Source organism: Heptranchias perlo, chromosome 23, assembly GCF_035084215.1.
Source record: "Heptranchias perlo isolate sHepPer1 chromosome 23, sHepPer1.hap1, whole genome shotgun sequence".
Classification (NCBI taxonomy): domain Eukaryota; kingdom Metazoa; phylum Chordata; class Chondrichthyes; order Hexanchiformes; family Hexanchidae; genus Heptranchias; species Heptranchias perlo.
In genome coordinates this window covers 26,306,829-26,332,239 of record NC_090347.1, presented here as the reverse complement: position 1 = coordinate 26,332,239, position 25,411 = coordinate 26,306,829, and the positions used below count along the sequence as shown (strand labels likewise).

Genomic DNA, 25,411 nt, shown 5'->3' with positions numbered 1-25,411 from the left:
GGACCTGCACCTAAAGTGCTGTAAGCTGTAGGGCTACAGACCAGGTGCTGGAAGGTGGGATTAGAATGGTCACCCTGTTGTTCTTCGAGCTGGCATGAACACGATGGGCCGAATGGCCCCCTTCTGTGCTGTATCTTTTCTGTGGTTCTATGGGAGAGGGGTGACCATTGGTTGAATGTGTAACAGTCTCTGAGCAAAATGAAGCTCTGTGGGTTGGGGGGCGGGGAGAGGGGGCATGTCCTGGCCAATGACCTGGAGACTGGTGGGCAGAGAAGAGAGATTCAGAGCTTGAGGTGTGGAAGGTGGGTGAGCTCATTGGGTCGCAGGGTTGGCAGGCCAGTGATGGGGGTAAATTGGCCCATCATAGGGGAGGTCTGGTGGGTGAAGTGATGGCCCAGCTGACTGGGGAAGTGGACAGAGGTGTTGGCGGTCAGAAGAACAAACGGGATGGCAATGGGAATGGGGGAGATGGGGCTGGGGCATTTTGTAGACGTTTGCCGTTGCGCTGTGATGAACACTCTCGTGTGGAAGGTAGCCTGGATGCGCTGTGTGGAACAATACATTTTTTTTTAAATGAACATTTGCTTTAAAAACTAACTACTTACCTCACCTTCGAGTCAGAAGATTGTGATTGTGGATTTAAGACTCAATCCAGGACCTGCACATTTAATCTGGACTGTAACTTCAGTGCAATATTGAGGGACTGCTACATTGTCAGAGGTACCATCTTTCAGATGAGACCTTAAATCAAGGCCCCATCTGCCTGTTCAGGTAGATTTAAAAGAGCCCTTGGCATTATTTAAAGAAGACCAGGGCAGTTCTTCTGGCCAACATTTATCTTACAACCAAAACCACTGGAACACATTAACTGGTCATTTATCTCATTTGCTGTTTGTGGGACCTTGATGTGTGCAAATTGGCTGCTACATAACAGCAATGACAAGATTTCAAAAGTAATTCATTGGCTGTGAAGCACTTTGGAACGTCCTCAGAATGTGAAAGGCGCAATGTAAAATTAAAGTTTGTTCTTTCCTTCTGGCTGTTGGCTACCTCAATGGAGCCTCAAAAAGTTAGGTTGCTCCACAGTGACACTCTATGGCCAGAGTCTGCAACTGCATTCAGACTACATTTTTTTTTAAAACTGCTCCCTCTCAATACTCCATCTGACAGTAGTTGTTTTAGCAGCTAATGTTATGTAATATCTAACATTTAAAAAAAACACCCCTATCACTGCGTCACCTGCAGGTAAAATGATACTGACAGTTTTATACTGGATTTTCCCATTGAAATAGTACAACCTAGAATTTTTCAATGGAATGTTGCAAACCACTCTGTGATTTTAATATATAATAGATAGATAGATCAGGGGAGGCTGACATGCAGGTTCTCTTCCCTGCAATTCTTCTGGCCTCTGAATGTGAAGAACTCTTCTTCTTAGCTCATTAGCCACTTAAGTACAACTCTTTAAGAGCACCGTGGCCCGCATTCGCATTTGCACAAGGCCCTGTACTCTTCTCATCCCTGCCCTTGCCCAATTCACTGGCTCCTCTTGACCAAGCAAATTGATTTCAAGACTCTTGTCCTTGAATCCCTTCTTGTCCCACGTAACTCGGTGATCTCCTCCAGCTAAATGTCCCTCCACTTATCTTCCATTTCATACTCGAGAGTATGAAAAGAAACTTGCAAGGGATATCAAAACCAATACGAAGAACTTTTATAGTTATATTAGGAAAAGAGGGTGGTCAGGAGCAGTGTTGGCCCCTTAAAAACTGAAAGTGGGAATATTGTCACTGACAATGGGGAAATGGCAGACATGTTGAATAATTACTTTGCGTCAGTATTTATCGTAGAAAAAGAGGATAGTATGCCGGAAATTCCAAGAAAACTAATATTGAATTGGGGACAGGGACTCAATAAAATTAACATAAGTAAAACAACAGCAATGAAGAAAATAATAGCACTAAAGAGTGACAAATCCCCAGGACCAGAGGGTTTTCATCCCAGGGTTTCAAAGGAAGTAGGTGAGCACATTGCAGATGCCCTAACTATAATCTTTCAAAGTTCTCTAGATTCTGGAACTGTCCCTCCTAGATTGGAAAATTGCACATGTCACTCTGCTTTTTAAGAAAAGGGAGAGAGGGAAGCCAGGGAATTATAGACCAGTTAGCCTAACATCTGTTGTGGGGAAAATGCTGGAGTCTATAATTAAGGATAGGGTGACTGAAGACCTCGCGAATTTTCAGTTCATCAGAGAGAGCCAGCATGGATTTGTGAAAGGTAGGTCGTGCCTGACAAACCTGATTGAATTTTTTGAAGAGGTGACTAAAGTAGTGGACAGGGGAATGTGTATGGATGTTATTTATATGGACTTCCAGAAGGCATTTGATGAAGTCCCACATAAGAGACTGTTTGCTAAGATAGAAGCCCATGGAATTGAGGGGAAAAGTACGGACTTGGTTAGGAAGTTGGCTGAGCGAAAGGCGACAGAGTAGGGATAATGGGTAGGTACTCACATTGGCAGGATGTGATTAGTGGAGTCCCGCAGGGATCTGTCTTGGGGCCTCAATTATTCACAATATTTATTAACGACTTAGATGAAGGCGTAGAAAGTCTCATATCTAACTTTGCCGATGACACAAAGATTGGTGGCATTGTAAGCAGTGTAGATGAAAACATAAAATTACAAAGGGATATTGATAGATTAGGTGAATGGGCAAAACTGTGGCAAATGGAATTCAGTGTAGGCAAATGTGAGGTCATCCACTTTGGATCAAAAAAGGATAGAATAGGGTACTTTCTAAATGCTAAAAAGTTTAAAAACAGTGGATGTCCAAAGGGACTTCGGGGTACAGGTACATAGATCATTGAAGTGTCATGCACAGGTGCAGAAAATAATAAGGCTAATGGAATGCTGGCCTTTATATCTAGAGGACTGGAGTACAAGGGGGCAGAAGTTATGCTGCAGCTATATAAAACCCTGGTTGGACCTCACCTGGAGCACTGTGAGCAGTTCTGGGCACCGTGCCTTCGGAAGGACAGATTGGCCTTGAAGGGAGTGCAGCATAGGTTTACTAGAATGATACCCGGACTTCAAGGGTTAAGTTATGAGGAGCGATTACACAAATTGAGGCTGTATTCTCTCGAGTTTCGAAGGTTAAGGGGTGATCTGATCGAAAATATAAGATATTAAGGGGAACATAAGAAATAGGAGCAGGAGTAGGCCAATCGGCCCTTCGAGCCTGCTTCGCCAAACTGATAGGCTGGATAGAGAGAAACTATTTCCGCTGGTTGGGGATTCTAGGAGTAGGGTGCACAGTCTAAAAATTAGAGCCAGACCTTTCAGGAGTGAGATTAGAAAACATTTCTACACACAAAGGGTGGTACAAGTTTGGAACACACTTCTGCAAACAGCAATTGATACTAGCTCAATTGTTAATTTTAAATCTGAGATGGATAGCTTTTTGGCAAGCAAAGGTATTAAGAGATATGGGCCAAAGGCAGGTATATGGAGTTAGATCACAGATCAGCCTTTATCTTATCGAATGGCGGAGCAGGCACGAGGGGCTGAATGGCCTACTCCTGTATATATATTCCTACGTTCTTTAACAACAGCTTACTCCTTGCTCCTTCCATTCTACCATTGCCATCTGCTCTTTCAGCCACTGTGCTCCGATTTTAAATGCCTCTGTCTTGCCAGTTCCCAATCTGCTTTCAAAAGCCTCTTTAAAAACTGTTCTCCATAATTTTACTTTTAACTCACATCTAATCTCCCAGTTCCTCCACTCTCTTGCTCAGTGTCTATTTGTGCCCTTTGTCCTATTAAACACTGAATGATATCTTTCTGTGCATGAGCAATGCTAAAGAAAAAAGAAAGACTTACATTTGTATAGTGCCTTTCACGACCCTCAGGATATCCCAAAGCGCTTTACAGCCAATGAGTACTTTTGATGTGTAGTCACTGTTGTAATGTAGGAAATACAGCTGCCAATTTGCGCACAGCAAGGTCCCACAAACAGCAATATGATAATAACCAGATAATCTGTTTGTGACGTTGGTTGAAGGATAAATATTGGCCAGAACACCGAGGAGAACTCCCCTGCTCTTCTTCGAAATAGTGCCATGGGATTTTTTTTGCATTATAACCACCTACAACCATGTAAAAATTAAGCTCCCCCCTCCAATGTCGCCCTAAGTAAACAGCATGTATGAAAATAGGCAGGTAGCTGTCGCAGCACCAATATCAAATCCTGTGACTAGATTGAACAAATAGAAAAAATACTTATTTCCAGACGCTATATTTTAAGAAATCTTCTTCAGTATTTTTCTTATCATCTGCAGAAATTGTGGGCAATCAGTTTTTGCAGCTCTTTTATGAGTGAAGAGTACATACTCTGAAAGCTGACAAATTTTCAGTACACAAAGGGTACATATAGTTTTATGATTTTGAAATTTTTCATGCAATTGAACAGTTGTCGTTTTATAGTATGACGCCAGAATCAAGAAATACTTTTACAGGTAATTATTATATTATTTTGTTTGCTTATGCTAATGGGGGGGCATTAATTAAAGTAAGTGGTCAGAAGAAAGATGTATTTGTCTAAACTTGAGATCAGGTTACAGTAATCCTCCGAATTCTCCCTTGACCTGAGATGACGTGAAGAGCAGTAAGTGCCCATATGGTGGTGCTACTGTACTGTATTTCTTTCCACAGTAATACTTGCATAGCTATGGATTGGAAAGATATATCCAACAATAAAATTTATATATTGAATGAAAAAACACTTGCAAGAGGAGGATTGTATTATATGCATAGAGTAATTCATTGCAGTACAGATATTTAGAGATTAAAAGTTTTGTTCCTGGAATCATACAGCACAGAAGGAGGTCATGTGGCCCGTTGTGTCTGTGCCGGCTCTTTCAAAGAGCTATCCAATTCATCCTACTCCCCTACTCTTTCCCCATAGCCCTGCAAATTTCTCCTTTTCATATATTGAATGAAAAAACATTTCTGAGTACAAAAAATTGTGAAAAATGGTTGTTACTGATGGTGACGAGTGAATGGCCAATACCTGTGACAGATGCTTGAAGCACACATTTTGTTGATCATGAGAGGCTATTTCAACATTATTCTTAAGACAGAGATGTGACTCGGTCCCTTCACAATTTTTTCCTGTGCTGTGGATGACCACTGCCTCGCTACCACCTTTGATGCCTTTGGCCCCAGCAAAATCTTTCTTGTCTCTTATCTCGGTTGCTCCTCCAGCTGAATATTGTTAAAAGTGGAGTCATCAACTTCGGCCTCTGCCACAAACTCCGTACCCTTGCCACCAATTCCATCCCCCTTCCCGGCCCCTGTCTCAAGCTGTTCATAACCATGGCGTCTTATTTGACACTGAGCTTAGCTTCTGCCCCCATGTCCTCTCTATCACAAAGACTGTTTACTTCCATGTCCGTAACATTGCCTGCCTCCGCCCCGACCTCAGCTCATCGGCTAAAATCCTCATTCGTGCCTTTATCGCCTTCAGACTCGACTATTTTCAATGCTCTGCTATCCGGCCTCCAAATCTCCAATCTCCACTCTCCATAAATGTCAGTTCATCTAAAACTCTGCTGCCTGTATCCTATCCTGCACCAAGTCCCACTTACCCATCACCCCTATCCTCGCTGACATAAACTGGCTTCCGGTCCACCACCATTTCAAATTAAAAATATTTCATCCTCATATTTAAATCCCTTCATGGCCTCACCCCTCCCTATCTCTGGTAACTTTCTCCAGACCTACAACCTCCTTGCGCCTGTACTCTCCATCCCTGTGACTCTAGCCTCTCTCTGCTGTGGCTGCATCATTGGTGGCCGTACATTTAGCCACCTAGGCCCCACGCTCTGGAATTCCAAAGCTTTCCGCTTTTTCACCTCCCTGCTTCCCTCTCCTCTTTAAGACCATCTTTAAAACCCACCTCTTTCACTAAGCTGCTGATAACCCCTCCTGATATCTGCTTTTTCGGCTCTGTGCCCATTTGTTGATTACACCTCCGTGAAGAGTTGTGGGTCATTTTCTACGTTAAAGAAACTATATAAATGCAAGATTTTATATTAGTATCAGCAATATTTGAAGATCTGGAAAAACGAGTGGTTGTGGCTTCATACTGCTTCGAATAAGGGATTATACCAAAAATGTGCAAGATGTTTTTCAGCTAAATGATTTCCTGAAACCCTATCAGATCGTACGTAGTATGAGATATTTGATCAGCAGAGCTTCCTTCAAAGAAAAAGTTTGTGATCTAGGACTTCTGTTTTGTCCTAATGTGAGGCAGCTGGACAATTTGTAGAAAAACAAATATATTATGATTCCAAGACAACCACGAAAGAACACAGGTTTTGTATTCACTGAAGCCAAGGTGAAAGCTGCTTTTGAAGACATGTTATATATAAAACCTGTGGCCCTAAAAAAAAAGCAAGTACAGATTCCTGTTTTTTTAATTGAGACACCTAAGTGTGGGGCCAAGGCCTCTACTGCAGACCACCACTGACATTGAAAAGTGTTGTAGAGAAGACAAAGTGAATCAAGAAGCAGTGCTTAGGTGACATAAAGCTTGGGTTTTAAAAGCCTTTCAATTTTTGAAGGAAGGGAACACTAATGGAGTTCAACAGTCTTGAGTTCCTCGGGAAGAAAAATTGAATTTGAGCAGGAGACGATTTTAACACAGTATAGATGAATAGTACGTAGTATTGCATGTCCGGGAGTTTATGAGGATGCATATATTTCATAAGCAAAGAAAATCTAACATAGGATTCTTTTAGTAATATTTTATTCTGCTAACAGACAGAATTAATTTGAGTTAATACAGTCTGGCAGAAAGACTACATTGCTATGTTATGTTCAAATTCTGAATTGTGGAACCTCCCAGAGATTTATGTTGTTTATTATTTGTTAAAATTGCTCGTTTTCTACTTGTGCATGGAAAACATTTGGGGTTTTGAGAAGTAACAAATATGATCTTCATTCAAATATATATATTGGGTGCTTGCATTTTTTGGTTATTGAGAAGATGATGTGTTTTTATTTGCTGCTAACATTTTAATATTTTTCATAGATCCTATTTGCCAGTAATGTTTTTTTTTCATATTTTTGTATTTAACAGTGTTTCTTGGATTTGTAGGAATGTTTCCTTTTACATGAGAGGTAAAAGAAAGAAAGACTTGCATTGATACAGTGCCTTTCACATAGAAACATAGAAAATAGGAGCAAGAGTAGACCATTCGGCCCTTCGGACCTGCTCCGCCATTCAAAATGATCATGGATGATCGTCTAACTCAGTACCCTGTTCCCGCTTTTTCCCCATGTCCCTTGATCCCTTTAGCATTAAGAAATATATCTATCTCCTTCTTGAATACATCTAATGACTTGGCCTCCACTGCCTTCTGTGGTAGAGAATTCCACAGGTTCACCACCCTCTGAGTGAAGAAATTTCTCCTCATCTTGGTTCTAAATGGCATACCCCGTATCCTGAGACTGTGACCCCTGGTTCTGGACTCCCCAGCCATCAGGAACATCCTCCCTGCATCTCGTCTGTCTAGTCCTGTTAGAATTTTGTATGTTTCGATGAGATCACCTCTCATTCTTCTAAACTCTAGTGAATATAGGCCTAGTCGACCCAAACTCTCCTCATACATCAGTCCTGCCATCCCAGGAATCAGTCTGGTAAACCTTCGTTGCACTCCCTCCATGGCAACGACATCCTTCCTCAGATAAGGAGACCAAAACTGCACACAATACTCCAGATGTGGTCTCACCAAGGCCCCGTACAACTGCAGTAAGACATCCCTGCTCCTGTACTCAAATCCTCTTGCAATGAAGGCCAACATACCATTCGCCTTCCTAACTGCTAGCTGCACCTGAATGCTTGCTTTCAGCAACTGGTGTACAAGGACACCCAGGTCTTGTTGCACCTCTTCTTTTCCCAATCTATCACCATTCAGATAATAATCTGCCTTTCTGTTTTTACAACCAAAGTGGATAACCTCACATTTATCCACGATCTCAGGACATCCCAAAGTGCTTTACAGTCAATGAATTACTTCTTGAAATGTAATCATTGTTGTAATGTAGGAATCATGGCAATCAATTTGCGCATAGCAAGGTCCCACAAACAGCAATGAGATAACGACCAGATAATCTGTTTATAGTGATGTTGGTTGAGGGATAAATATTGGCCAGGAAACCGGGGACAACTCTCCTCTTCTTTGAAATAGTGCCATGGAATCTTTTATGCCCACCTGAGAGGGCAGACAAGGCCTCGGCTTAACGTCTCATTTGAAAGATGGCACCTCTAACAATGCAGCACTCCCTCAGTACTGCACTGGGAGTGTCAGCCTAGATTATGTGCTCAAGTCTCTGGAGTGGGACTTGAACCCATGACCTTCTGACTCAGAGGTGAGAGTACCACCACTGAGGTAGTTGTGCTGTTAAACCCAGGTTAACCTCAAACCTCGTTCTTGATTACAGCTTAGAGGGAAGCTGCTGGGAGGATTTCTTTTCTGTTATATTTGTTAAATTATTTCCTTTGAACTGCTTGCTCTAACTTAAAAGCAAACGTAAAAGAGCCTCAAAATTTTTCATTGATGCAGAAAAATGAGGTAAAATAACTCAAAAGTTGTCAACACCAAATTTTATATGGGTTGCAAAAACATAGATGATGCATTAGAAAATCCTTGCAATTTATGATGGTTTTAGTGTACATTGGCAAAAGGCTCACTAAACACTAAATCAGAAGTGGTCAGAGACCAGGAAGAATCTGGAGTCACATATTCCAGAATATTTTAAGACCTGCTAGGCAGCTGCTTCAACCTGCAGAATAGTCACTTATATCAAATGCAAATAGGAGTCAGATATTTCCCAGTTGTTTCAGGCTTACCGAACTAGTTAGCAATGTGTAAGAATGTTTTATCTGCGCATAACAGAAAAATATATTGCTCTTTTGATTGAAATTCAATCATTCAGCTTGGTGCAGCAAGAAAATAGCTATCAGTCATTGCAATTGCAAATCATGTCATGAACTCTTGCATATTACCAGGTACGGAAAATTTATGTTGTAAGCTTTATAGAAAACCATGCATTTTAGTTACGCGGTACTGATCCACTTTGAGAACTTAGTATTGGTTAGTGCTACATCTTGGCAATATAATGCGATATGGGCATTAATTGTAATTTAAAGCATTGTTTGAGTGTTAATGGTGGAAGTATATCCGCACATTAAAAAAATCAGCAAGGTACTTATGCGAAATAGGAAAAGGTGCAGTTATAATGCCTACTCTGGTAGAATGGCTTACCAACATTTACTGTTTAGATGCACTGGTTAAGGATGGCCACTTGCGTAATGTAACAGAGGGCTGGCTGCCTATCGTTAGGTGAGAAGGGGAGAACATTGATGAGGCAAAGAAGAAGCTGGAAGGTCTGCAATGTTCAGCTACTAATTACTTAGTATAGAATAAAGGTGTATGTTTTACACATCCGCATCCCCACCGCTCATTTCTGGCTCAAATGGAATTGGAAAAGAAAGTCAATTTTGTATTATCGACAGTTTGTCTAGGTTTTACACAGAGAATCAAATTGCAGGGTTCCTTTGAGCAAAAAATACAGAGAAAAATGTACTTGACATCAATACCAAGCTTAATTCAAAACGGTCTGTGGAGGAAATGAGTATTGGTTTCAGTTTACTGTCAGATATCACACTTAAGCTCATCCTGTGTATTTAACCTTCAAGTTACCTTCCTCAATTCAATATATCCTTCACTGAGATTTTGTTCTCCTTTAATCACACTGTTTTGTAATATATTTCTACAGAATACTACAGGTCCAATTCTTTTGGGATCACAGTAATGTTATCCATGGAATGTCCCTGGTCAGGGTGGAAGTTTTTATTTACCTGCAGTTATTCTTCTCTTATCAAGAGATTAAATGAGCTAAAGAGAAACCATGATAATATATGCACCATTGGAAGGAATGGGCTTGATAAGACCTTTTCTTGTCTTATACTTTAATGCAGGTATAGTTAGCACATTATAGTGAACATTAAGTGATTGTGTGGAATTGGTTGTTATCCAAACATTGTGTTGATTTTCTTTACTAATGTTTTTAAATTTATGTATTATAATGAAGAGCTGCAGTATCTTCTGCTGTTATGAAAACGGAGAGAATGTTATTTGTTAAACATGATCTTTTTAAGTGTTATCCTTGGCACTGTGGTAATGCTCTCGCCTCTGAGTCAGAAGGTCATGGGTTGAAGCCCCACTTCAGACACTTGAGCACATAATGTAGGCTGGCACTTCATTGCAGTACTGAGGGAGTGCTGCACTGTCTGATGTGCCATCTTTCAGATGAGACGTTTAAAAGGTAACCTGTTTGCTCTCTCAGGCAGGAATACAGGAACAGGAGTAGGCCATTCAGCCCCTTGAAACTGTTCCGTCATTCAGTTAGATCATGGTTGATCTGTATCTTAACTCCATTCTCCCGGCTTGGTTCCCTATCCCTTAATACCCTTACCAAACAAAAATCTATCAATCTCAGTTTTTAAATTGCCAATTGACCTAGCCTCAACAGCTTTTTGGGGGGAGAGAGTACCAGATTTCCACTACCCGTTGTGTGAAGAAATGCTTCCAGATTTCGCTCCGAAATGGCCAAGCTCCAATTTTAAGATTATGCCCCATGTATGTAGTATATGTGTGTCTTCACTGGGGACATTTCCTTTCTGTTTATTTCATAATGTGACCAAGTGAGAGGTTTTCAAGTAACTTTAGGGGCAAGGTTGGTCTGGTGCACTTCTCTGAGAGCCTGTGCACATCATCGACTGATTAGTGTCACATGGGATTATCCGTGTCCAAGGGTATCCGGCTCATGGGATATAGATTGGGGATTGATGAGCCACCACAATTGATGTGGCCCTCTTGGACATTACTACCCGTTGTGGAGGATGTTCGCGTTGATTTGTGCTTTTCTACAATTTAGTTGCAGCTAGTTCTCCCAGCTACTGGCTCCAGGAGTACCTCAGATTGTGGGGTGTTTCAAGCACCCTTATTGTTTTTGGAGTGTGGACGCTGAGGTCTGGCATCAAGACTTGGGGTAGGGGGTGACAGAATGCCAATGACAAGACCTGAGTGCAAGAGGGACACCTAGCGTCAAGGTGCAGAAATAAGGCCATAAACTGGTGTTGGGAGGGAGGCAGTAAAAAGGAAGTGGACTTGGAGGCAGAGAGCAGGCTGGTCAGGACTGGGAAAAGAGGAGTGGGAATCGAAGCTTAATACTGGGTGCCCAAGGTTAGGAGGGAAGAAGCAGGAGGCAAAGTTTGGAAGGGTGCTAAGCGGCAGTGACTGGGAGATAGAGCCAGGCCTTGGAAACAGAGAGCTGGATCCCTGGAACTCTGAGTGAAGGAGTGTGGCTGGTGTTTCATGAATCTTAACATCTGATGGTTGCTGCTTAGCAACAATCAGAAGAGGCAAGAAGCAAAATACTGCAAATGCTGGAAATCTGAAATAAAAATAGATAATGCTGGAAACACTCAGCAGGACAGGCAACATCTGTGGGAAGAAAAACGTAGGGTTAACGCTTCAGGTCGTGACTTTTCATCAGAACGCTGCCTGACTTGCTGAGTGTATCCAGCATTTTCTGTTTTCAATCAGAAGAATCATGTTTAGCGATCATGTGGTTTGCACAGACCAATCGGTGTTCTGAAAAGAGGTGGTTGCAAAAAGAGATCAGATAGCAGACAGACGTGCTTTTTAAAAATAATATCTAAATATACATAGATAAAGTAAGCCCAGATTATTACTTCAAAGTAAGGCAGGAAGACAAAGAGAAATTAGTGAAAAGTAAATTTAAGATAGATATTAGGAAGAACTTTATTCATAAAACCATTTGAAATAATCTGGCAGGCAGGGTCATAGAGGCAAAAATAATGAAGTTGTTTAAAATACAGCTGGATACTATGATGGAAGAGTTCGGGTAAAAGGGCGATGACCTTTGATGAGTTGTACGCCCTCTTCTTGAACCTGAATACTGTCATGTTCGTACTAGTTGTTTTTAAAAAAAGTTTGCTGCAGAAACTATACGATCTGAAGCTTTGGTTTATTTATTTTTGTAGCTGACAGGAGTGATGATGTCTCGACATCATTGTACTCTCTTGTCATCCTCATAAATGATTTTATAGGGCTGTGTGCCAGGGAACTGTTCCTTCAATTAGTGATGTTCTGTTTCTATGACATTTTGATTATTCCATTCTTAATTTTCTAATATTTGAATAAGTAATCTGAAAGGTAAATGTGAGAAGGGGAAGAAGTGGCAGCAGGAAGGACAAAAGGTGCCATGTATTGCTAGAAATCAGAAGCATGTAATCTTTTCAACATTTGGAGAATCAGCAATTTTTTAAAGCAAAGGCAAAGTGATTGGATGTGTTGCCAATTATCTTTCGTGCTTGAAACGTATTCTCATATTTCCAATAAGTATGAATAAAAATACCATGCAGCAGAAAGTGTCTGACAGGGCAGGGACTTGCTGTGGGTAAGCTGGCAGCAGTTCAGCTGGGTTAGTGAAGCAGGCAGGCTGTTCCAGGAAATAGACCTACCCTAGAATGTGGTGTCACCAATCCTTTAAGAACTAGTGTTGACTTGACATGACCTGGGAGAGAAAAAATATTTGTGGAGTTGTAGTCTTAATTATGCCAGTACCTCAGCTTACAGAAAATCCTCTTTTGTGTTTTATTCTTCCTCACTGTGCTTGTACCGCAGCTTTATTGGAAATGGTGCAGTCAGAAAGTAACAAACAGACCAAAGCATACAGGCTAAACAGGACAATGGTTTGGGAACTATTTGGATAATTAATAAGTAATTTACTGGTTTAAATTAGTTCCAATAAATGCAGTCAATCCTGCCAGTACATTCTCTAGAGCCCTTTTGCCTGCTTATATTTAATGACAAGCCACTCTGAAATGAATTAAATTCTGTATTGTGTGGATTACATGTTACATTCAATTATAAGAAGTACAATTTCAAAGTAATTAATGCAACCTAGATTTACATTTTCATAAAATCACTGAGGCAGAAGGGTTTGTTCCGCAGCTGCCCGTGTATGTGAAGAATTTCTTTTAACTGTGCTAATTTAAAAATTCTTCATCTGGTTGTAATTAAACTTTGTAATGGGTTTTTCATCAGTCCCTGAATACCAATCACAAATTTACATCAATTGACCAATATATCAGAGGTGCAACATGGAGAAAGAGGTGAGGCGAGGACATCAGGGGGAAATTCTGGGATTTGGAGCCGGGGCGGGGGTGGGGGGGGGTGGAAAGAGAGTCATCTACATGTCAAAATATTTTGGGGGACAGATCCCCTCATCTCCCCCACCTGCCCCAGTAGTTATGCCATTACTATACTGTGTGACTTCACCAACTCTGACTCCGCTTCCATAACTATGAAAGCGATTTCCCTGTTGTTCTGGATGAGTTTCCTTCTGAAACTGGGCATACAGTAATCTGTGAACATATGTTTGCTCTTCAAAATTATCTGTTAGGACCGACATCAAGAGCCACCTATTCATGTCTTCATTTGTGTCTTCACATCAGCTGTTTGAACAAGTGAAACATTTACAGGTTTACAGCACCATCCTTACTTATGACAGACTTTTTTTGTGCACAACCACACTTGTTCTCACCTGGAAGACCAAGAGAAAGTGCTTTCCCACTCAGCTTATTTCTTGATGTGTAATGGCATTTCTAACGCCGATTGTTACAATATGACTTTGCAACATGATGCCGCGTGGTAATGATGTCAACAAAGGGCAGAAATGAGGTAAAGCTAGTTCTTTCTCTGTAGGCAAAGGGTCCTCATTATTGTTTCTCCATCAACAAATGGTGGAACTGTACCTGGTAGGTAAAATGAAAGCAGTGTAAATAGAATATGCTTAAAATTCCCTGTATTGCATACTTTATCGTATATAAATTCTAAATATTTGCATATGACGCTTACAATTTGAAATATATACAAATTGGAACATTTTAAAAAGCAAATTAATGAAGTGGGTCCAAATCAATTAGAAATCTACAAGTCAACTTCATCCCACCACGGGACCCCTGACTTTAATTTTGGACTCTCTCTTATTGCCTCCTCCCTACACGATATTTACAACCAGGACGTATCTATCATAATTTTTGCCATGCCTCTCAAACTTGAATTTCCTCTGTGTCCATTTACGTTTGCTTTTGGCTGCTGCTCCTGATCAGAGTCCAATATTTCTATCTCCCCCCCCCCCCCCCCCCCTTTTATTCTCTCTTCTCTTTACCCTTCCTGGGCTCTTCTCTGCAGTCAATTTCACTCTCTGTTCAATTGTTTGAGACTGACACCATAATGGTTAATAGCTATATGACTTTATTTAGCACAAGTAAGAATCCGTATCTTACAGTATTTAAGCAGTAGTTTACAAAGCACAATTGAGAATTATATTACCCCGTTGTCCTTTATATAACTTACAAAACCCTTAAGTGCGAGTTACTTACCATATATTCCATATACTGTTTGATTAATACAGAAAGGTGATTATATAAAGATAGTAAAAGTTACATTTCGAAAATACATGTGGTACAATGACTCAAGGTATATGTGAGGTTGCAACAATACCCCATATCTGTTAATAGTCATCAGGGTATGTTTGATTAATAAAAGGGTGACTACACAAAATACACATGTGATATAGGTCTGACACGTGGCGGTATAGAAACTATATTTCCTTACATCTCTCCTTATTCTTCCCTTTCCTGCCACCCAGTCGTACCACCTTTCATTTCTTCCTTCTCCAAATCCCTACCCCAACCCTTTCCGATTCCTCTACCTTTCTATTCTCCTGCCACCTCTAAACCTCTCAGCAGCCTTTGACATAGTTGACTGCACCATCCTCCTCCACCATCTCTTTGTTGTCCAACTGATTGGGACTACCCTTGCTTTTCTGAACTCATCTACCCAGTCGTAGCCAGAGAATCTTCTGTAATGGCTTCTCTTCACATCCCCACACCGTTGCCTCTGGAGATCTCCCAACGATCTATCCTTGGTCCCCTCCTATTTCTTAGCTACATGTTGCCCCCTGGCAACATAATCCGACGATGTGATGTCAGGTTCTACATGTACGCTGATGACATGCTGCCCTACCTCTCCTACACTTCTCCACTGCCTGTGTTGTAATCCTGCTTGTCCGATATCTATTTCTGGATGGTGCAATTTCCTTCAGTTAAACAATGGAAAGACCAAAGCAATTGTCTTTCGTCCCACCCACTATCTCTGTTCCCTTGCCACCAATTCCATTGCTATTCCCAGCCACTGTCTCAGGATGAACCAGACTGTTCTCAATCTCGGCATCCTATTTGACTCCGAGCTGAGCTTCTGACCCCATATCCTCTCCATCAAAAGGCCACCTACTTCCACCTCCATAACATCACCCATCTCTGCCCCTGCTTCAGCCCATCCGTGTTTTGCCATCTCCAGACTTGACTGTTGCAATGCTATCCTGGCCGGCCACACATCCTCCACCCAGCATAAACTTGAGCTGGTCCAAAACTCTGCTATCCTAACTTGTTCTGCTCACCCGTCAACCTTGTGCTCGCTGACCTACATTTGCTTCTGGTCCACTAATTTGAGAGTGTGACAACAACTTTTGAATCCCTGTAGAAGGCATTGAGGTAGAGCTGCATGTTGCTCACATACACGTGAAAGCTGACCCCATGCTTCTGGACAATGTCGCCAAGAGTTCCACGTGTTTGAAGAGGAAGGAAAGATTTCAGATCGGCCAGCAACTGGAGAGAGTGGAGGGATTTAAGGTGGGTTTTATGAATAGAGGAGTGGTAATGGTGCTTTTGAAGGAGGTCGATACTGCGCTGGATGAGACAAGTTGTTGATGTTGGCTAACATGGGGATGAGGAGGTAAAGTTGGAAGTCACGTGCTAGGATGGAGGGAGCAGGTGGTGGCCTTCATCGATGAGATAAGTGAGCTGAGAGGGAGATGTGGAGAAATCGCAAAGAATGGGAAGGGTGAGGGCATGGTTAGGTCAAGGACTGATGGGTGTTTGGGGGAGATGATGGTCCAGTGAGAGAAGGTAGCGGTCAAAATACAGATGGCCTTGAATTTCTACATGGGTTATGGTACAGCAGGACAGAAAGAAACAATGAATTGAATGAAAGCGACTGAATGAATAAATTTCTCTGGCTGTCAACCAGGGATTTGCGATGGGACATTCCCCCCTGATCTTGGGTTACTTGAGTTCAAGGCAGGCAGTTAAGTATGAAATTAACAATTGAAAAATGCAATGACGCCTGGCTGACTTTTACACAGAACAAAGTCAACAATGATAGCCCTACTATCAGGAATGATGGCATGTTCCTGTTATCTCCAGGCTCGAACACCCATCTGTCCTTGACCGACCCATGCCCTCACCCTTCCCATTCTTTGCAATTTCTCCACATCTCCCCCTCAGCTCACTTAGCTCATTGATGAAGGCTACCATCTGCTCCCTCCATCCCAGCATGTGACTTCCAACTTTACCTCCTCATCCCCATGTTAGCCAACATCATCAACCTTTCTCATCCAGCCATATACCTGAAGCAATTACAGTTGAAACAGTTGATGTGATTAGTTATATTTGAGCCCCCTAATACATCCATACATGAGAAATATGAGTTCTCTGCCAACTCAGAGAATCCAAGCTTGCAGTAAGCAAAATTATGTGACTAATTAGGAGATTGATTGTAGGGCATTGGTTCTCTTCTACAATTTGTTTTTTCTTCAACAATGGTCTGGCAACATTTCTATTTTAAAATTCTCATCCTTGTTTGCAAATCCCTTCATGGCCTTGCCCCTCCCTATTTCTGTAACCTTCTACAGCCTGATAACCCTACGAGATCTCTGTGTTCCTCCAATTCTTGCGCATCCTCGATTTTAACCATCCCACCATTGGCGGCCGTGCCTTCAGCTCTGGAATTCCCTCCCTAAACCTCTCTGTCTCTCCACCTCTCCTCCTTTAAGACGCTCCTTAAAATCTGTTTCTTTGACCAAGCTTTTGGTCACCTGTCCTAATATCTCCTTATGTGGTTTGGTGTCAAATTTTGTTTTGAGAACAATCCTGTAAAGCGCTGTGGGACGTCTTACTACGTTAAAGGCGCTATATAAATGCAAGTTGTTGTTGAATGACAATTTGGAATGGAATTTTGCTTGGCAGGTTTACCAAGTCCCATCAACTGAATTGCTGGTTATGCTTGGCACATTGCCAAGTCTTTTCAGCTGTAAGACGTTATTGTAGCGACATAAATATAACTAAAAATGGTTGCATAAAACTTTTTGTCATTCAACTTTTTTTTGGTCCCTTCCTTCATTATTTTATAAAAGCTTTCAGCATTTTGTAAAATTGTACTGTGTAAATCAAAAGGATATAACCTTATTAATGTTTTTCTTTGAAGACATACCATGCTAATCCTGCATTGAGTCTATTGTCCTTTTATTCTGTAGAGAAGTTAATTAGTCTGTGGATTGCTTCCTGAGGGAAATTAAGACATTAAATCATGGCTTGTTGTGGAACACAGGTATCTGATAATCTGGAGGTCATATTGGATTTGTTAAAGGCACTTTTGTGTTGATAGTATGCTTGCTACACAAACTCTGTACCTGCAGTGTTCGTGATCTAATGATTTCCAGATCCGAAGAGTCATTGTTAGGGGCAGTAAAAAAACATGCGCCTCCTTCGTATTGTGCTTTCAGCAATAACATGCTGTTGAAGAGAAACAAGAAGAGTGGTGCTGGGAGGTTGTGAGATTTCATGCCCCAGCTTCAATATCAAAGCTAATTTAGTTGTCAGTACATTAACCAGTTCTCTGATAAAATGTATTCTGGACAGAGGGAAAAAAGAATTAAAGATGGTGTTGTGGGTTTGAAGAAAGTGCGGCAAATTGAAGGAACACTTTGTGGTGGCAGAACACTCCATCTTTGGGGAGGAAAAAGTTGACAAAGGACCGACTGTGTTTGTCTGCTCCCACAAAGTACATGTTCTGCTGGTCATTGATGGTCTTGAAGAATTCTTCCTGTCTAAAGGAAGGAATGGGGCCAGGGCAGTCCTTAGGATGCAAAAGGGAAACATAAATAGGAATTTAATAACAATACTTGCATTTATCTTTGCCTTATTATGTTGAAACAGCTCAGTGTTTCACACAATGTATTCTTTTGAAGTGCAGTGATAGTTGTTATGTAGACCAATAGGGCAACCATTTTGTACCTGCAGTATTCCACAGGGAGCAAAGAGTAGAATGATCAGTTCATCTATTTTTTGGTGACATTCGAAGTACTTTTTGCCAGGACATGAGGAGAGCTCCCTGATCTTCTTAGAATTGTGCGATGGGATCCTGGAAGATCAAAGCAGACAACTAGAACCTCGGTTTACAGTCTCATCCAGTTTAGATTTTTAGGTCTTTTGCCCTCTTTGTACTTGAGGTATATTTTGGTTTTCTGTATCTCAGATGACTTTTGTAGATGAGCTTCACTCCCTATCTTTTTGAGAGTGTTTGTACTTGTCTTGATATTGAGATCATTTAGACAGCATGTCCAGGATAACAAACAGATATGCTTTGGCTAATAGTTCTATTCTTTGGTTTCAAGAAGCAGCAATGTCATAATGCCAGATGTCGTTTTAGCCTTTATCTGCCAAAAGAATTTATTGAACAATTAATGAACCAATGAAAAAAATAACTAATATATAACATAAACATTTACAGTCGAAGTTAGATTATGCTAACTTCTTGAATAAGGAAAATAATAAATGATTTGCAATTTCTGTACTAATCTATATTTTATAATGAATATTTACTAGTGGATCTTTTGTGGCATTGCTCACAGTGAGTCAGAGGGTTCTGTGTTTTATTACTGTAGGATTAGTATCAGGATCACTGATTTACATTGAAAGGCAAAAACCATTTTTATTAAATGATATTCTGAGATTTTTCTTGGATTGAATTCCACAACTTTGTCCATTATTCTGTGAAAACTATCAATGAGTGGCCTTTATTTAATATATATTCCTTTGTCTATTGTTATGTCTCTAATATTCTGCCCTAACCATATTTAAAGCTGAGAACATGCAGGAAGGTGGTATGCAAGATGCATTAATTGGAGGTATTAGTTACATGGCAATTGACAGTTCTGATAGAACTGGGGGAGGGGTTATGTGTTTAACTGCATTTGGGGGAAATCCTGTGCTTTGGTAGCACTGGGGAATGACATTTGCCAGAGTTGGTTTGGGGGCAGTGGAGTTGGACATTACTAGAGTTTGGCAGCTTTGGGGATCCTTCGATCTGGCATCATTGTGGAAGGCGGACCTGAGGCTTAGAAGAACAGTGGAAGGTGTACTTGAGGTTTTGCGCCAGTCAGGGTGGAATGTGGTTCATTGGTGGACTCCTGCTGTCCATCAGCACTGAGTGGGAGGGGCAGGGCATGGGCTTAACAGCACTTTGTGGGAGGGGATTCCACATCTGATAGCACTGGTTTGTGACTTTCTAAGAGATGTCTGTAAACATTAAATTTGGCGTTTTGTGATTAGTTCCTGGACTTGTATAATCTGTGTCTCTTTGTCTCTGTCACTGTCTTTCTCTGTCTCTTTCTGATATACGCAGGTATAAGAAAATGTCTCATTCTAATTATTCAGTCAACAAAGTGGTGATGGTTACAGCTTTCAAGATATAACTTTTTTTTTATTGGAAAGCTGAAATTAAGATGCAGAAAGACACTATAACATCCAACTGTATTTTGCACTACCCCAATATTTTTGCTATATTGTCAGTTTATTCCAAACAATGATCACTCTTTAGAAGTTCTTCCTGTTATCTGTTCTAAATTTACCCTTCACCAGTGTTCATTTATGTCCTATTTTCCAGCTAACTTTGAAGTAATAATCTGGGTTTATTTTATTCATACTGATTTAATATTTTATATATTTCAGTGAGGTTCATTTTTTTGACAGTAAAGCTTAATGTGGCCATGTAAACAAGTTTACGAGCAGCTGGTTGCTGATTTCTCCAGGATTTCTCCACACTTGGAACGTGTGGAAAAAAAACTGTCTAATAAAGCAACAGTTCCCCTTTGATCAGTCTTCTTAAAAATTCCAGCAGCATTAACCTGAGGTAATCACTAAACTCATTTTAACTCCTCACACTAGAGATAAAAATAAAAAACGGCAGATTCTGGAAATCCTGTTGTGCAGTTGATCCATGACAGCCTCTCCACATTTCACAGATAACAATGCTCAGGAGGTTTCAAAGGTCCCAACCTCTCTTTCACTCCCACCTTCCCTCCATGTTTTGAACACAATTGTTGGGAGAGTTGAGTTGACTCAACCAAAAACAAAACTGATGTTAAGCCCCAGACAGGCACCAGCTTTCTAGCAGAAATTATATTTCCCACCGTCTCTTCAAAACTCTACAGAATCATTTAAATTGATATTATGCAAAAATAGAATGAATTGGTCCAGTCACCAGTATTAACCAATAGGTAGGAAACCTTACATTTGGTAAGCAAACAAATCCGTTCTTAGATTGACCATGGGAATTATTCCCTGCTTAAAGCAGTTGAATAAAAGTCTATCCTCACTGTTGACAAGTGCAGTATGTGTGGCATAAGTCTACTGGGGAAAGATCTCTATTGTTGGCTGTTTATAGTGAAATCTTAAACAAGTTCTTGATACACATGTTTGTGATTTCATTATCAGTGGCAAATGCCGGAACTCCTCCCCCATTGAATTCCTGGTTTATGTTCTCAGTGATGCCCCACTGTATTTCTCTTCCATTTCATTTCACAAGTGCAGATCTTCATTCCCTTGTTCTGGCACGTGGGAACCGTCATGCAGCATTTATTTTTTTGTGTATTTTTAGAACTCCGCAAGGAATGTTCGTTCAAGAACTATTGTCACAGGGTTGGCTTCACACAAGAACAGCAAGTCCTCAATTGAAAAATGTAACAGCAGCAGCAGGTGGAATAAATGTGTATATGCTGAGTGCTCTGACAACTATGCAACTATGTGAGAGCTGGCTGAGCAACACTCAAAGTAATTTAACTAGACAGAAGAGCAAGGCAGTGAAAGCAATTACTGCATCAGCTGGCCCTTAAAGATGAAATGTCGATTTTTCAGAAAATGTACGTGATGTAGTTTGCATTTGAAGAAATCCCCAAGTACGCTATTTTCAGCTGACTTTTGGAGACCCTTGGCATCCTTACAAATGTAATTTGTACGATAGCAAAGTAAATGCCACTAATTCATTCCAGTGTAGCGGGCCAGTTAACAAGCTTCAACTGTAGCTTTCTTCTGGCAGGATATTTGTGTCTGGTTTCTTCATGGATTTCTTTCCAGGATGAAACTAGGGGCCCAAAATTCCTCTTTTCGTGGAATGGCTGTTTATGTGAATGCAACTAATAGCCTGCTAATGAAATTGCAGAAACTGTGACTATAAAGTGTGCAATTTCTGACAATTGTGAATTTATTTGGCCCTTAGTTATAGATACAAAACGGCGTGCTCTTGTCTTTCATTAAAAGAGGAATTATACCCCCTAAGAAGCATTGCTGCCAGACTTGGCTTGCATCAGGTGTGAAGGAACCGACAAAAGGGAATAATCTGTTTGACATCATCCCCACCATTCAACATGTTGCAGACTTGTAGGTCCACTGGATCATTGGTAGGAGTGACCACCACACAGTCCTTGTGAAAACAAAGTCTCATCTTCACAGTGAGGATACCCTCCAACATGTAATGTGGCACCACTGCTTAGCTAATTCAGACAGACTAGGCATAGGCCTAGCAGTCTAAACGTGGGCATCCACGAGGTGCTGTGAGCCACGAGCAGCAGCCGCAGAATTGTGTACCTTCACAATCTAACCTCATGACTAAAAACTCAATCCTCCATCATCGTAAAGTGGGGAGATGAAACCTGGTTCAAAAGGAATTGTAGAAAAATGAAAAAGATCTTGAATTTACCATAGGACATTCGAAAGTGCTGCACAGTAAGTGAAAGAAAGAAAGAAAGAACTTGCCTTTATATGGTGCCTTTTCACGATTACTCTTGAAGAAAGTAAATCTTCATATAAGAGAACAGCTAGCCTTTCCCAAGAAAGCTTCTTTGAGGAAAGTGTAAAGGATTTAAAAGCTGTATTTTGGCAGCTTGTTATATATAACTTTTTTTAGCACACCTGCAACTGCAACTCTCAGAAACTGTCATTGGTTATGTCATTGGACTCCTAATCTAGTGGCCTGGGCTAATAATCTGGAGACATGAATTCAAATCCCACCATGACAGCTGGTGAATTTAAATTCAGTTTATTAAATATCTGTCAGTAATGGTAACCATGAAACTACCGGATTGTCGTAAATATCTATCTGGTTCACTAACCTGCTGTCCTTACTTGATCTGACCTTTATATGACCCCAAACCTTCAGCAATGTGGTTGATTTTTAACTGCCCTCTGAAATGGCCTGGCAAGCCACTTCAAGAAGGCAGCTCACCACGTTTTCAAGGGCAATTAGGCCTTGCCAGCAATGCCCCACATCCCATGAATGAATTTTTAAAAAATCAGCTCATCTTAAAACTTTTCTACCTCAAGTTTGTGTGCAACCATCAGTAAATAACATGTGACTGGTTCTGACAACCTACATTCTAACCTTCTAACAACCAGTCATACTTTGCAACTGGTGTAATTGGTTGATGCTGAGAAACTCCAATCCCACGATGCTACCGCACCCTCAGTTTCTGAGAGTTGCAATTGCAGGTGTGCTTATTTAGTGCTAAAAAAAAGTTATATATAACAAGCTGCCAAAATACAGCTTTTAAATCCTTTTCACTTTCCTCAAAGAAGCTTTCTTGGGAAAGGCTAGCTGTTCTCTTGTATGAAGATTTACTTTCTTCAAAAGTAATCGTGAAAAGGCACTATTTCTCTTGTGAAATGCTAACAAGCTGATACATGAGTTGAAACACTCACTGTCAATGTAAAATATTGATGCTGCAACTCCAAAGACACACAAACCTCTGAAATAAATGGTCAGCACTTTATATACCTTCAATGAGCAGTATCGCCAGAATTTTAGAGTTCTTGTCTTAAATTACAAAACTAAGAAAATTCTGTGAATTTTGTATCATCTGCCACTTAAACCATTTTGAAATTAGGTTTTCTGTTTTGAGTTCATTTGTTTTTATTTTTCATAGCTTGTACTCCAACAAGGTGCGGAAGGGCAGTGAAAGACACGGTGGTAAATCGAGAAGAGGCAGAGAAGATGTTACGGTACTGCATTTTAATTTTTAAAAATCATTGATAACATGACTGATGACTATTGAAAATTTTAAGATTGTAAAGTTTGGTAATATAAGTACAGTGCCCTTATACATAGTTAACATGAATGTTTATACATACAGTTTTGAAAGGGGCAAAATACAAAGACAAGAAATTTAGAACACTTGAAATACGGATGGCCTGCCTAATGGGGATCCAACATTATGAATTTGATGAGTTATTAAATCAGTTATACAATTGTTCTACATTTATTTTCCTGTTAAAGTCTCCCCATGTTGCACATTGTCTCTTGCTCTATGATAGGATTGTTATCTATTCCCAAACCTCTGACAATGTAAGATACCAGGACATGGAGAGCAGTTGCATGGCCTGCTTTGTCATCTTCATTCTCCTTCCAAAAGTTTCATTTATTGGAGTAGGTGAACAAATTATAAACAGAATCTGATTATATAGTATCAACATCAGTAGAGTGAATACTGGTTGTATTTTTATATTTATTTATATATTTTTTGTGTATATGGGATTTGCTGTTAAAATTACTAAGATGCAATTCCCACTTGTCCCTGTGTTACATTTCTAACCTTTGTTATATTGATTGAGGATAGTAGTGCTGTCTTTGAATGAAGTTTCTTAGTGCTTCAGGGGAGTTACCCTACATTAGGGCCTGGAGTTTCCGCATGATTTCCGCTCAGATAACAATGGAATCTGGGTGGAATGAAATGAAGTAGCATAAAAGATTGTGAAATTTTAAGTGAGTTACGCTGATAACCACTTTAAGATAGAGCTTCTGCGATTGTTTACGCTGGTCCAAAAGTCCATTCGCCCGAAGCAGTCCCCGCCCACAAAACCAGCCACACCCCCAGGTTGGCGTGGTGAGTTTCTGCCAATTGCGCACATTTGGGGGGTGTTCACATTGAACCCAGATTCTTGGGCGCACAGGTTCTTGTAGTCGCATTAATCCATCATTAATCACCTGTCGCTGCAGTGACCAGCAGTCAACTGAAGCTTCACAGGTCTGTTTTTCACACTGATGCTAAAATTACTTTAAATTACTTCAGATTCAGTTTAAATGAGTTCAAATTCAATCAATTGATCTGCCCTTAGTACATAAGACCTGTGATCAGCAGTCAATTGAAACCACTGATTGTCCTGTTTGTTCAGCTGCAGCAATTATTTGAACAAATTTTCAGTTTAAATTAGTTTAAATTCAGTCATCTTGAGGCCCCATTGGCCATGTTCCAGTCAATAATCGAATACGATCGCTAATTGATTACGCTGATTCATGGGAGATGTTACAGTCGGGCTTGTGCTGATGAGTTTGAGTCGAAACTTGGGCCGAACTTCACCTCGGCAAAACCAACACAATTTCCAGCGCATTTTACCGATTGCGCCCCTAGCAGAAACTCCAGGCCTAGGTGTTAATTGAAAATAGATTGGACTCTCTATTAGAAACCGAAAATACTGGCAACTGGAATAAGTTATCTACACTTTGGAAATTTGATTTGAATCATGTTTGCTTAATTATAGGACTCATTGTGCTGTTTAGTTTTTGTAGAGGTCGAATATTGGTCCTTCGTCAATAGCCTGGAATTGAATCTCAGCTTTGAATAACATTTGTTCGCGGTTACCCTTCAGTATATTTGGGGAAGGGGGAATTTACAAAACAAAATAAAATTTGTAAATGCCTACTGGAGGAATAAAGAGCAGGTCTGAAGTATAAAGTACAGACAATTCTATATAATACTTATTGTTACAAGAATTACACTCGTGCATTGCACATAAAATGTCTTAAACTTGGTATGAAAATGACTTGAAAAATTAATTTTGAATATCATAGTTTTAGATAAAGAAGGTCGTTCAGCCCAATTACTCTCATCCTTTCCAGAATACTGACCTTACTGCCAGCATCCACTTGTTTCTGAAATGAGGCCAGCTGACCTGACCTCAACCACCTTTCCCAGCAATTGTTGATCACTCTCTGAGTAAAGAAATACTCTTGAGCCCAGTCCTAAATTTGACCTTTACGACCCTGAACCTGTGTACTCTTCTGCTTCCTTGCCACATCC

General features: G+C 40.5%; 1 protein-coding gene across 1 annotated transcript in view; it reads left to right on the top strand.

Moving 5' to 3' along the window:
* ogfod3 (2-oxoglutarate and iron dependent oxygenase domain containing 3) overlaps positions 1–25,411 on the top strand; it is a 94,301-nt gene that overhangs the window by 9,586 nt on the left and 59,304 nt on the right. The window contains exon 3 of the mRNA XM_068004239.1: positions 23,261–23,336. Within this exon, the coding sequence (XP_067860340.1) occupies positions 23,261–23,336 (76 nt within the window). The remainder of the gene's footprint in view (positions 1–23,260; positions 23,337–25,411) is intronic.